We start from the raw sequence: 13,770 nt of genomic DNA, 5'->3' as shown, positions 1-13,770 counted from the left end.
TAGGTGTTAACCCCATTTCCTAATAAATTAGAGAATAATTACTGCAGTCAGGCAAGCGAAGGATCGGCAACATAAAGTCGTAAGGTAAATCAGGCAGGCTTAGTTTCCCAGGCAAGGCCGCAGACAACATAGCACAGGAGGAGGAGTTTGATAGCTTTAAATACCCCCCACGCATGCGCAGAACCGGCGCCGTCAGCGCGTCACAGACGTGCACGCTTTGACATGTACGTGCGCTTTGACGCACGCGCACCTGGACGCGCGTGCGCAACATCCCGCGGACAACGGGACGCGCGAGACTGGCCCGCACGGGTGAGTACCCTGACACCCCGGTATTGCAGTATCTGAAAAATGAATATAGTTTAAAAAAAAAAAAAACACCGGTATTCGGTATTAAACGGTATATCGCCCAGCCCTAGAACTACCTATAGATCCTCCCTGGTCCCTGTTTCAAATGAGGGGTGGGCGTGTCCTAACGGCCCCTGCCAGAATCACAGTAGCAGGGGAATAGCCAAGAACAGCCCTGCAGTCACACAATCAAAGACAGGCATCAGTTCCCCACCAGGTTAGCCTATATTTAGAAAAGTATAATGCACATTCCTCATTTCACACATCTCCTTTAAGTGAAACTGTATGTGGCTTCCCCAATAAAAAGCCACGCTGTATATCCAACACTTGGCTATTTGGAAAATTGTCACTGTGACAAGAGTCAGTGGAAGAGACAATTTGCATGTGATGTTGTAAAGCTTTCTAATTTTTACATCAAAGAGAATTGGGACCTGTTAGTGACTGCTTCCCCAAATAAATAAGAGAGAGAATTGAGTCCATTTCACATTGCCAAACTAATTTTTTTCTGTCTCAGGGTTGTAGTGTTTTGCAGGGAAAATAGTATTTTGCGACAATGTGAAAGTTGCCTCTCAAGGATATTATAATAACAGCCACAAAGTTTGCCCAGCTCTAGTCACCTACAGCAGTGCTGTCCAACTTCTGTGGTACCGAGGGCCGGAATTTTTCCGACCTACGTGGTGGAGGGCCGATAATGGAAGCCAGTTTAGCCACTCCCCTTTTTGAAACTGCACCCACTTGAAACCACACCCATGTTATCACATGACCACACCCATACTAATGGTTGTAGTACAGCAAAAACCTGGCATACTCTGCCTTCCCTACCCTGCCTGTGTGTGCCATACTCTGCCTTCCCTACCCTGCCTGTGTGTGCCATACTCTGCCTTCCCTACCCTGCCTGTGTGTGCCATACTCTGCCTTCCCTACCCTGTCTGTGTGTGCCATACTCTGCCTTCCCTACTCTGCCTGCATGTGCCATATTTTAACTGTGTGTGCCATTCTTGGCTGGTTTGTGCCATACTTGGCCTGTGTGTGCCATACTCGGCCTGCCCCACCCTGCCTGTGTGTACCATACTCTGCCTGCCCTACCCTGCCTGTGTGTGCCATACTCTGCCTGCCCTGTGCTGCCTGTGTGTGCCATACTCTGCCTGCCCTGTGCGCCATACTCTGCTTGCCCTATGTGTATGGCACACACAGGCAGCATACAGTGACACAATGCTGGCACTGCTACTACAGTCTGCACAATAACTATATATTAAAAAACATTTTAATTGCAGTACCACTTCAGTATATGTTCTTTTTGTAGTGTGCAGGGATTATTTGTGGGTCTGAGGTGTGAACAGGGGAACAATGGGGGTGATTACAGCCTGAGCCTGAGGTGTGAACACTGCTAATTTTCAATAATCAAAATAAATACCAATAAAATGACATGAATTGAGGCATCATTGGGGTATATGTTCATTGGGTTATATGTTAAATATTTATTTAAAAGAAAAACAGTAAACTAGCTCTGTAAGTGAAGAAGAGGGTCAACAAAAACAATATAGTATCAACAATGATACCTTAAGAGTACTACCCCCTTAGCTTTATCAGCAACCAAGCTAAAACACAGAGTTAATTTGCACACAAAGGAGAGAGTGTGCTAGTCATGGCACCCACATTTTGGGTGCTGAAAAACTAGGCTTATACTCGAGTATATACAGTACACACAGTAAGGAACATAAGTATTTGAGCACACTGCGATTTTGCAAGTTCTCCCACTTAGAAATCATGGAGGGGTCTGAAATTTAAAGCATTTAAAAAAAAAATTTCAGGAAATCACATTGTATGATTTTTAAAGAATGTATTTGTATTGCACTGCTGCACATAAGTATTTGAACACCTAGCAATCAGCAAGAATTCTGTCTCTCAAAGACCTGTTATTCTGCCTTTAAAAAGTCCACCTCTACTCCACTCATTAATCTAAATTAGTAGAACCTGTCTGAGCTCTTTAAAGACACCTGTCCACCCAGTCAGACACCAACTATTACCATGGGCAAGACCAAAGAGCTGTCAAAAGACACCAGAGACAAAATTGTGGACCTCCACAAGGCTGGGAAGGGCTATGGGGCAATTGCCAAGCAGCTTGGTGAAAACAGATCAACTGTTGGAGCAATTGTTAGAAAATGGAAGAGGCTAAAGATGACTGTCAGTCTCCCTAGGACTGGGGCTCCATGCAAGATCTCACCTCGTGGGGTATCACTGATAATAAGAAAGGTGAGGAATCAGCCCAGAACTACAAGGGAGGAGCTGGTCAATGACATGAAGAGTGTTAGTGTCGAGGTTGGTAAGAAAAAAACGTGCTTTTAAAGCATTCAAGTTAGCTGGGACAGCAGAAACTTTCATCAGGTATAAGGAAGCAAATAAAGCATGCAAAAAAGCTATCAGGCAAGCTAAAATAGAGATGGAAAGGGATATTGCAGCTAGGAGTAAAAATCCAAAATTATTTTTTTAATTATGTGAATAATAAAAAAATGAAGCAAGAAGGGGTGGGAACCTTATTATCACGGGGGGGGGGGGGGGGGGGGGGGGGGGGGGGGTAAGTTGGTTGAGGAGAATGAGGAAAAAGCAGAAATTTTGAACTCTTATTTTTCATCTGTCTATACATCTGAGGAGCCAGCTAATGAAGGCTTGCCTTTTAATATGCCCAGTTCTAGTAATTAAGCTACTGACGCATGGGTCACTCAGGAGAAAATTCAAAAGAGACTTAAACATGTAAAGGTAAACAAAGGTCCAGGACCGGATGGGATTCATTCCAGGGTATTAAATGAGCTGAGCGCTGTGTTTGCCAAGCCTCTTCACATAACTTTTCAGGATTTGTTGAGGTCTGGCATGGTGCCGAGAGACTGGCAAATTGCAAATGTGGTGCCGTTTTTTAAAAAGGGATCCCGCTCTCATCCTGAAAACTATAGGCCTGTTAGTCTGACATCAGTAGTGGGAAAGCTTTTGGAAGGGTTAATAAGGGATAAGGTACTTGAATACATTGCAGTTCACAATATTATAAGTTTGTGCCAGCATGGTTTTATGCGTAACAGATCTTGCCAGACTAATTTAGTTGCCTTTTATGAGGAGGTGAGCAGGAACCTTGATGCTGGAATGGCAGTTGAGGTCATCTACTTGGACTTTGCTAAAGCATTTGATACAGTACCTCACAGAAACTTAATGATCAAATTGAGGAATATTGGCCTAGAACATAATATTTGTAATTGGATAGAGAACTGGCTGAAGGATAGATTACAAAGAGTGGGGGTATATGGAACATTTTCTAATTGGACCAGTGTGGTTAGTGGAGTACAGCAGGGGTCAGTCCTTGGTCCTTTGCTTTTTAACTTGTTTATTAATGACTTGGAGGTGGGCATAGACAGTACTGTTTCTATTTTTGCTGACGACACAAAATTGTGCAAAACTAAGTTTCATGCAGGATGCTGCCACTTTGCAGAGCGATTTGACGAAATTGGAAAACTGGGCAGCAAACTGGAAAATGAGGTTCCCTGTTGACAAGTGCAAAGTTATGCACTTTGGTAGAAATAATATAAACGCAAACTATCTCCTGAATGGTAGTTTGTTAGGAGTATCCTTAAAGGACAAGGAAAGGCTAAGTCACTTGGGGGTGCCAAAATGTTAGGCACCCCCAAGTGACTTAAATCGCTTACCTTGTACCTTGGGGCTGGTGCCCCTGTTAAGAGAAAACAACACCAGCCCGGGGTACCTGTCGAGAGCGCTTCCTCGTTCCTACTCGCGCTGCAGCCAATTGTCCCGGACAAACGCATGTGCAGTAGAGTGAAAAGCCGACTTCTCTGTTAAAGTTCGGCTTTTCACTCTACTGCGCATGCGCGCGTGAGCGATTAGGAAGGAGGAAGCGCATCGCTCCAGGTACCCAAGGCTGGTGCTGTTCTCTCTGTACAGGGGCACCAGCCCTGGGTAGAAGGTAAGCGATTAAAGTCACTTGGGGGTGCCTAACATTTTGGCACCCCCAAGTGACTTTGCCTTTCCTTCTCCTTTAATGGAGAAGGATCTAGGTGTTTTTGTAGATAACAAGTAGTCTAATTCCAGGCAGTGTCATTCGGTGACTACTAAAGCAAACAAAGTGCTGTCTTGTATAAAAAAGAGGATTGACTCAAGGGATGAGAACATAATTTTGCCCCTTTATAGGTCTCTGGTAAGGCCTCACCTTGAGTATGCAGTGCAGTTTTGGGCTCCAGTCCTTAAGGATATTAATGAGCTGGGGAGAGTGCAGAGACATGCAACTAAACTGGTAAAGGGGATGGAAGTTTAAAGCTATGAGGTTAGACCAGGGGTAGGAAACCTATGGCTCGGGAGCCATATGTGGCTCTTTTGATGGCTGCATCTGACTCGCTGCCAAATCTTTAATAAAAAAAATAACGTGGGGCGTGGCTTTCACTCGTCGGATAGAAGACGTGTTCTAAGCCTTAGAACACGTCTTCTATCCGCCAAGCGCAGGCCATGCCCTCCTCCACATCTGGCATCCTTACCAGGTTGCACTTGAACCAGGGCCCAGGGAACTGAGGGGACATTGGAGCAGAAACCTGCGACAGTTCATGCTTGAATTTAAAATAAAATGTGGCTAATATGTCTCTGTTGGGGCTACAAAGAGAAGCAAACTGTGCACTGTGCTAGGTTGCCCTCTAGTTATACCACTAACAAGCCATATTGGACAGCTAAAGATGACACCCACCCTACCTTGCCCCGCAGCATCCGCGGCCAAATGGGCCTGAAGCTGAATCGTCCTCCACAGGTAGCTGCAAATCGAGGCCCCGGCTTCGGCCTAGCTCCCGTCGGCCATTGTATGGCTCTCACGGAATTACATTTTAAAATATGTGGTGTTTATAGCTCACTCAGCCAAAAAGGTTCCAGACCCCTGGGTTCGACTGTCGAGGTTGGGGTTGTTTTCTCTGAAAAGAGGCGCTTGCGAGGGGACATAATTACTCTGTACTAGTACATTACAGGGGAATATAGGCAGATAGGGGGGTGTTCTTTTTTCCTATAAAAACGATCAACGCACCAGAGGCTACCCCTTTAGATTAGAGGAACGGAGCTTCCATTTGAAGCAGCATAGGTGGTTTTTCACAGTGAGGGCAGTGAGGCTGTGGAATGCCCTTCCTAGAGATGTGGTAATGGCAGATTCTGTTAATGCCTTTAAGAGGGGCCTGGATAAGTTTTTGAACAAGCAGAATATCCAAGGCTTTTGTGATACTAATATCTACAGTTAGTATTAGTGGTTGTATATATAGTTTATGTATGTGAGTGTATAGATAGGTCAGTATAGGTTTGTGTGTGCTGGGTTTACTTGGATGGGTTGAACTTGATGAGCTGGGACCACACAGTTTCAAAGGTCACTGTCGGTAGAACACTACGCCGTCATGGTTTCAAATCATGCATTGCACGGTTCCCCTGCTCAAGTCATCACATGTCCTGGCCGTCTGAAGTTTGCCAATGACCATCTGGATGATCCAGAGGAGGCATGGGAGAAAGTCATGTGGTCAGATGAGACCAAAGTAGAACTTTTTGGTCTAAACTTCACTCACCGTATTTGGAGGAAAAATAAGGATGAGTTGCATCCCAAGAACACCATCTATACTGTGAAGCATGGGGGTGGTAACATCGTGCTTTGGGGGTGCTTTTCTGTGAAGGGGACAAGACGACTGCACTGTATTAAGGAGAGGATGAATGGGGCCGTGTATTGTGAGATTGTGATTTTGAGCAACAACCTCCTTCCCTCAGTCAGAGCATTGAAGATGGGTCGTGGCTGGGTCTTCCAACATGACAATAACCCGAAGCACACAGCCAGGATAACCAAGGAGTGGCTCCGTAAGAGGCATATCAAGGTTCTGGAGTGGCCTAGCCAGTCTCCAGACCTAAATCCAATAGAAAATATTTGGAGGGAGCTGAAACTCTGTGTTGCTCAGTGACAGCCCCAAAACCTGACAGATCTAGAGGAGATCTGTGTGGAAGAGTGGGCCAAAATCCCTGTAGCAGTGTGTGCAAACCTGGTCAAGAACTACAGGAAACATTTGACCTCTGTAATTGCAAACAAAGGCTTCTGTACCAAATATTAACACTAATTTTCTCAGGTGTTCAAATACTTTTGTGCAGCAGTGCAACACAAATACATTCTTTAAAAATCATACAATGTGATTTCCTGAATCTTTTTTTTTAAATGCTGTCTCTAGCAGTGGGAATGCACCAACAATGTGAATTTCATACCCCTCCATGAGAACTTGCAAAATCGCAGGGTGTTTAAATACTTATGTTCCTCACTGTATTAATTAACTTTAAATAACAAAAAAAAGTACTAAAAATAGTACATATTCTGAAAGGAACTTTGGATTTTCCATTTAAGGCAGTCAAACTCTGGAAGATACTTGTAGGTCTCTCACTGGTTTAGCCGTACAAGGGGCCATAAACGGTAAGATCACCTTGCTATTGTTACTTTCCTTTGGATCCACAGCAAGTAATGGACAGCAATCATAACAGCAAGTAATGAAAGGAACTTTGGCTTTTTTTAATTGCTTCATATGTTGATTGGAAAACTATATTTTTCAGCATGTCTCGTCAATAATATACTGAACAAAGATATCCCCCAGAATCAAGGGGGTTGCTGAAAATCATACTGGAAATCATTTGAACCTTTTATTGTGCTATTTATTAGATATGTGTATGGGCAAATTTCTGAAGTGTTAGCATTAACTGAAGGCACCAATCCTACATAATATACAAATCATATACATTCATATAGTCATTTTTTAATACATTTTTAAACTGGAATCTGTCAGCTTTGGGTATATCTGATTTAATAGAGCTTATACTTACAGGACTATCATCCATAAAAATGAGAAGTAATTTGTTCACAGTATCCTGCAATACAAACATTAAATTACAATCTTTCAAAAGGGTTGCTGATAGCCCCAAATTCAAAATTAAAAAGTCTGCACCCCTTCTAAAAATCTAAGTGATTAAACAGGAAAAAAACTTGCTGCTTTTACAGCACAAAAATAGATGTGTCTGCTCAATTACACTTACCCAAGTTATTAATTTTGTAATCATGTCTTTCCCCAAAACATTACCTACTGTTTCCACCAGCCAGTACATATGCATTTTTGTTTACACTGTTCATTTAATATAAAGGTTGCAAAACACAGGAATGTACAGATGTACTAGACATGTAAAATTTATAACAAAAGTGCTTTGCAGCCTATAAGATTGAATAAAATAGCTACCATGATCCTACAAGCATTTTGAAACAAATAATCCCGGTGCCTTTAATACACTAAAAAAGGACTTTTTATCATGATTATTTATAGATTCTATAGCAAATTTTTTTTTTTTTTACTCTTGCCTATTAAAGGATGACACCACTATGAGTGCAGTTCGATGCAGGGTCGGCCTGGGGTGTGCAAAGCCCACCAGGACTGCTACCCCAGGGGCCAGCACACCCCTACAGGGGTACCTGCCCGCTTCCCCACCTCCAGCCACTTCCCCACCCCCACCCCATAGTCTCAAACTACAAAGTTAAGCACAAATGATTTAAGAACGTATGCCTGACGTACTGGGTCAGCAAGGAAGTCCATAGATGGCAGGAACACAGAACCGGATAGAATTTCTCTTAGCAACAAAGTCAGAGGTCTGAAAAAAAAAAATTTAGGATTTAAACATGAAAATACAAGCACAAACACATCAAGAAATTCATAAAAACCAGAGTAACAAAGATGGTTTCCTAGATCTCATGTTAACACATGTAAATTACAATTACAGTCTGTACTATATAATAATGCCTAAGTGCAAAAGATGAACTGTTAAAGCGATAATAAAACCATTTTCAGAAATCCCTAAAACTAATGATCAGTTGAATGAACTTGGACAGCACCACAAACAATTGTGATACTCACTGGTATGTGTATGGGGGCACCTTTTATCTAAACAATATAATCCAAAATTAAGTTTTGTATGATAATCGGTACGTGTATGGTGGGAGACGAGCGGACCGATATCGGTCATCTGAAAACTGAAAATTTTGATTGGGCGCCTTTGAAGGTGCCCAAACATCGTAACCTTAATGTTAAATCGGCAGATAGGCAGAATTCCTTTTTCCTGTTTTTACCTGCATGTCTGGCAATTAAAGGCTCTTAAAGGACATGTCAACCCCAAAAATAATGTTTTGGTTAATAAAAGAGAACATAATTCTAAGCAACTTTCCAATATCAATTTATTCAAAGTTATTAGTGCTTTAAAAGTTATTTGTAAATGCAATTGCTATTGAAAGCAGCATTTGTTGAACTCCTGATTGTTACTTTTTAAACAACGTTGCAAGTGCCAGGCTCCCCCAGCACGTCAGGTCTGTAAAATCTGCTGGCTTGTGTTACATTGTTTCAAATGCCAGAGCCACCAGAGCAAAGAATAGAAAAGGACCGGAAGACACTGCTTTTAATAGCAATTATATATACAAATAACTCAAAACCATTACAAATATGTAATAAATGTAAATTGCAAAGCTGCTTAGAATTAAGTTTTCTTTCATTAGGAAAAAAATATTTTTGGGGTTGACATGTCCTTTAACATTAGTAGAGTGGATGAACAATCTTTCCTACGACCATTGGTCATGGGAAAGATGGTAATTGTTGGGTGTATGGCACACAATTGCTGGCAGAGTTCTTAGCAATCAACTATGGCATTCCTAAACTTGGTCTATTAATGGGTAGCTAAAAGGAACAGTAACACCAAAAAATGAAAGAGCTTTAAAGCAATAAAAATATAATGTATGGTTGCACTCCACTGGTAAAATTTGTGTGTTTGCTATAGAAACACTACTATAGTTTATATAAATAAGCTGCTATGTAGCATTGGGGGAAGGCATTTAAGTTGAAAAAAGTAGAAAAAGGCACAGGTTCCAAAGCAGATAACAGAAAATCTGTAGAATATTATGATGTTTTATCTGTTAGCTATGTGACATTTCTCCTTTGAATGGCTGTCCTCATGGCTACACAGCAGCTTTGTTTGTATAACTATAGTAGTCTTTCTGAGGCAAACACACAACTTTCAACAGTGCGGGGCATTAATTATTTCTATATGCTTTTGTTTTTTTTGGTAGTTCAATGTATCGTACAACTCTTTTCCAAATGGCATCTATATAAATATTGCAAATCATGAATGCATAGTTAAGGCTGCAACTTCATTTTTACAGAAGCCTACTATTCTTGGTGCAACTGGGTCATGTGCAAAGTTTGCAGGATATATTCTCTCCACTCTGAATTGATTAAAACAGGGATCACCATGCTTTCTTACTCATGATCCACAGTCAAATGTAAAAAGACTTGAAGGGCAACACAAGTATCATAAAAGTTTATGGAGGTGCCAAATAAGGGCTAAGATTGGCTATTAGGTAGCCTCTATGCACACTGTCAGCTTACAGGAGGCTTTATTTGGTAGTAAATCTTGTTTTTATTCAACCAAAACTTGCCACCAAGGCAAGAATTCAAAAATAACCACCTGGATCAGGGGCACTGAGAGCAACATCCAAGGGGTTGGTAAGCAACATGTTGCCCACAAGCCACTGGTTGGGGATCACTGGTTTAAAACCTCCAAGAAGCACTGCGAGATCTTCATTTACAATATGGCAACAGCGGTGCCTAGCATTTACTTGTGCAGTTTCACGGTCCAAAATACTAAACTCCTTTGCTGATGTTTTCCTACCAAACTCAGAAATACAATTCCCACAATCCATGAGGGCTTCACTCATATGAGGATCTGTATGCAAGTTTACTGTTATACAGAGATTGGAGGCATATAATTGTTCTTAAATGGGGATGGACACTTTTTCACAAATAAGTGCTATAATGGACCCTGCAAATGATAAACATTACTGTCATGTTAGAAGTAACAGTTTATAAAGTTATTGAGTATGGGAATTTGAGCATTAAAATTAGGTCTTGCATTTGCAACAAATAGTAACACCCACCTGCTATCAGTTGATTTTGGAGGTAAAATAAAAGGGAAGAGAAGCTCTGTAAGCTTTCTGAGGTACAACAGCTCATCTCTCCTGCTTCTTAAGGCAACATGAAGATCTGGCCCATATTCCTCTAAGGCAGCCTGCTGCAGATACTCTGAGTTTTTCACTTATAAAGAAATGTAATAAGTTAAAATGTATAAATCCTCACCAAAATAAAGGTTTTTCTAGCAGTAACTCTAGATACGTGTGTGCAAGTGTTTGTTTTGTGCAAAACACTTGCATTAAATCACTTCACATACAGATCTAAGGGCTGTGGCACAAGGGGAGATTAGTCGCCTGTGACAAATCTCCCTTGTTGCGGGCGACTAATCTCCCCGAAATGCCATCCCACCGGTGAGAATGTAAATTGCCGGTGGGATGGCATACGCGGCGCCACAATTTTCCCGAAATTGTGGAAGTTTCCTCTCAAGGCAACTTCTGTGATTTCGGGGAAATCGCAGCGCCACATATGCCATCCAACCGGCGATTTACATTCTCACCGGTGGGATGGCATTTCGGGGAGATTAGTCGCCCGCAACAAGGGAGATTTGTCGCGGGCGACTAATCTCCCTTTGTGCCAGAGCCCTAAGGCTCATTCTCTGGAACCCATCCAGAAAGCTCTAAAATACATGAATGTAAAATATCATGATCTTGTACTAAGCATTAATCCTCTTGGTTTTATTTTATAGTTGAATATTTAAAGCAAAGGCATGGTGCCCACATCACAGTAAAAACCCTTAACCCTTATACAAGTATTCCAGATAACGACCCTGTGAATGGATTGTTTTTTGCTGCAAGTCTATGTAAAGATTTACAATCTCTTATACTAAATGGTGACATCTAGGGTTTTTTTTAGATACCGTATATACTCGAGTATAAACAGAGATTTTCAGTACCAATAATGTGTTGAAAAACATCGACTTATACTCGAGTATATACGGTAGTTTACGTTCTGGCCTCCTGGACACGTCACCGTCACCCCCCCCCGCGGACGTTCATTCGCTATGGAAGAGGCGCGCAACATCCCCCCGTCGCCCAGTGGATCGGAAGGTATCCATGGTTACGCGACGCTTAAACTTACGGCGCACATGAAGTCCTGCATGTAAGGGAGCCGGAAGCGGAGGAGCTGGCTGGCAAGCATCGCGCTGGAAGCACCTTAGACAAGCGATGTCTAGGACTTCCATTTAGTTAGTATTGCCACCTTTACTGGTGCTTTCATTATTTGTATTAAATGTTAATTAGCCCTTATGTTAGGCTTCAGTTCTGTGTTTGGAGCTAAACTATATTCTTCCTACTGTTTGATTCAAAGCAGGGTTGGAAAAAGGTTTTTTTTATGGATGATAACTTGGTAGAATCCCTTAGAAAGCCAATACATAATCAATATATCTATATCCCATAGAAACATGATAACTTGACTGGTTGAACTGTGGCAAGATTTTCCTATACAAGTGCTGCTGGGGAGCAAATATTAATAATTTATATAGCACTGCCATATTCCCCCCGGTGCTCTACAGACATTATACATCATTTATTACATTTTGTTTCCCTTTCAGGCTACAGTTATGGAGCCGGAGTTTCTAGATAAACTTAAACTTGTGATTCTACATCACTCACCCCAAAAAGTATACAGAACTATATACGAATTAAATAACAAATTTACACATCAAAATTTCAATATGTATGTAAAATTAAATGAGATATTAACCTGTACAAACTTGCATATGGTTATCTTATGTTGGATGTGCCTCATTTTCCAGCCCATAACTTGTGTTTATTAATATGGTAGTCATGTAAGCACTTGTGAGTGTCCTTTTATTAAATAATTTGATTATTAAAAATTAGCAGTAGGGCTGCACCCTAGGCTTATACTTGAGTCAATAAGTTTTTCCAGTTTTCTTAGGTAAAATTAGGTACCTCGGCTTATACTCGGATCGGCTTATACTCGAGTATATACGGTAATACATTTTCAAAACGGCAAATGGGAAGCAAAATACAAGATGTCCTGGAATCTGGCTGAATTTAAAAAAGCCAGGTGGACATGTTATAACCAAGACAGAGAACACTGTCTAATTTACTAGCCATGTACAAAAAAAAAAGCAGGAGCATACTGGATTTGGACACTAATCACTTTAAGGGCCGTGACACACGGGGAGATTAGTCACGCCACAACTAACTTCAGTGACTTCAGCGAATCGTGTTGCCGCGTATGCCATCCCACCGGCAATTTACATTCTAGCCGGTGGGATGGCATTGTGGGGAGATTAATTTCCCTGTGTGCCACGGTCCTAAAACATTAAAAAACAAATAAGGGACATTTTGGTTTCTTCTTTAAATGACTAATGTTATGTTACTTTATAGGTGTACCATTTTCTATGTGCCACAGAAAATCAGAAGTATTATGCGTTCGCATTTTTGACTGCTGCTTTTGTATTAGGGTCAATTATACATTATTGCACCAATATTCTTACAACCCAATCATCGGAAAGTAAAATAATCCAGTCAGCTGAGTTAAATCACTGAGTATACATACACATTAGGATGTATTATTGTGCACACTACACCCTACAAATCAAGGAAGTCTTTAGTACAAGTGTCGGGTTAGGATGCACCAGTACCACACCTATAGAGTATAGGAAAAGAGAGAAAGCACTCCAGCTGCCCAAATAATATTTACTGTGTCATGCAGCCTTGTATCAACACCATGCCTCACACTTCAGCACCCTTAAAGTAGGTGTATGAAGTGCATCAAATGCATTAGGAGTAGCCTTCTAATTTTGACGCAATAAGATTAGATTACATTAGAAAAAGAAACGTGGATATAAACTAAGCAACACTTCATTGTTAAGTTACTTAAGTTTCTTTTACCTTTTTGCCTCGCTTTTGCAATTATTTCAATATGCTTCATAGCAGCTTTCAACAATTTTTGTGTAATAACAGATGGGATATCCACCTACAAAAAAATTTAAAAAGACAAAAACAATTAAGACTTATATTTCACTGGCAATGTTTCTAGGATTTCAACTCTAGACAGTAAATACTCAACAGCAAATTCGCACCAGTAACCAGTCGGTTAAAAGATTTGTTCATGAAGCTGCAGGTAGAATAAAAGCAAAAATGTGATTTGTGGCCATAGGTTTCTGCCCAGTGTTGATAAATATGCCCTAGTGATACTTGCCTAGAGAAACTGCATATTGCATCTGAGCCATCCTCCATATTTAAGTTGTTGTTTAAAAATAGGGAACTGTAGTTCCACATATACTTCGTACACTCCTGAGTATACCCCTATACTTGTCACTAAAAAACGAACAAAAAACGTTAGTAATACAGGTATGAAACCTGGGGGTTTCCAGATAAGTGATCTTTCTGTAATTTGGGTCTCCATAATT

General features: G+C 41.1%; 1 protein-coding gene across 10 annotated transcripts in view; it reads right to left on the bottom strand.

Annotated features, from left to right (window-relative positions):
* The window catches only part of snx14 (sorting nexin 14), a 74,926-nt gene that overhangs the window by 51,682 nt on the left and 9,474 nt on the right, over positions 1–13,770 (bottom strand). For all 10 annotated transcript variants that reach the window (XR_004222631.1, XM_031901817.1, XM_031901816.1 and 7 more), the window contains 4 exon segments: positions 13,250–13,334; positions 10,355–10,511; positions 7,950–8,025; positions 7,213–7,257 (listed from right to left, as the gene is read on the bottom strand). Coding sequence is in view for 9 of the 10 variants with exons in the window: in XM_031901817.1 (XP_031757677.1) it covers positions 7,213–7,257; positions 7,950–8,025; positions 10,355–10,511; positions 13,250–13,334 (363 nt within the window). In the remaining variant the exon portion in view is untranslated.

Source organism: Xenopus tropicalis, chromosome 5, assembly GCF_000004195.4.
Source record: "Xenopus tropicalis strain Nigerian chromosome 5, UCB_Xtro_10.0, whole genome shotgun sequence".
NCBI lineage: Eukaryota > Metazoa > Chordata > Amphibia > Anura > Pipidae > Xenopus > Xenopus tropicalis.
The sequence above is the reverse complement of the archived record's forward strand: the minus strand, read 5'-3'. Positions and strand labels throughout refer to the sequence as shown.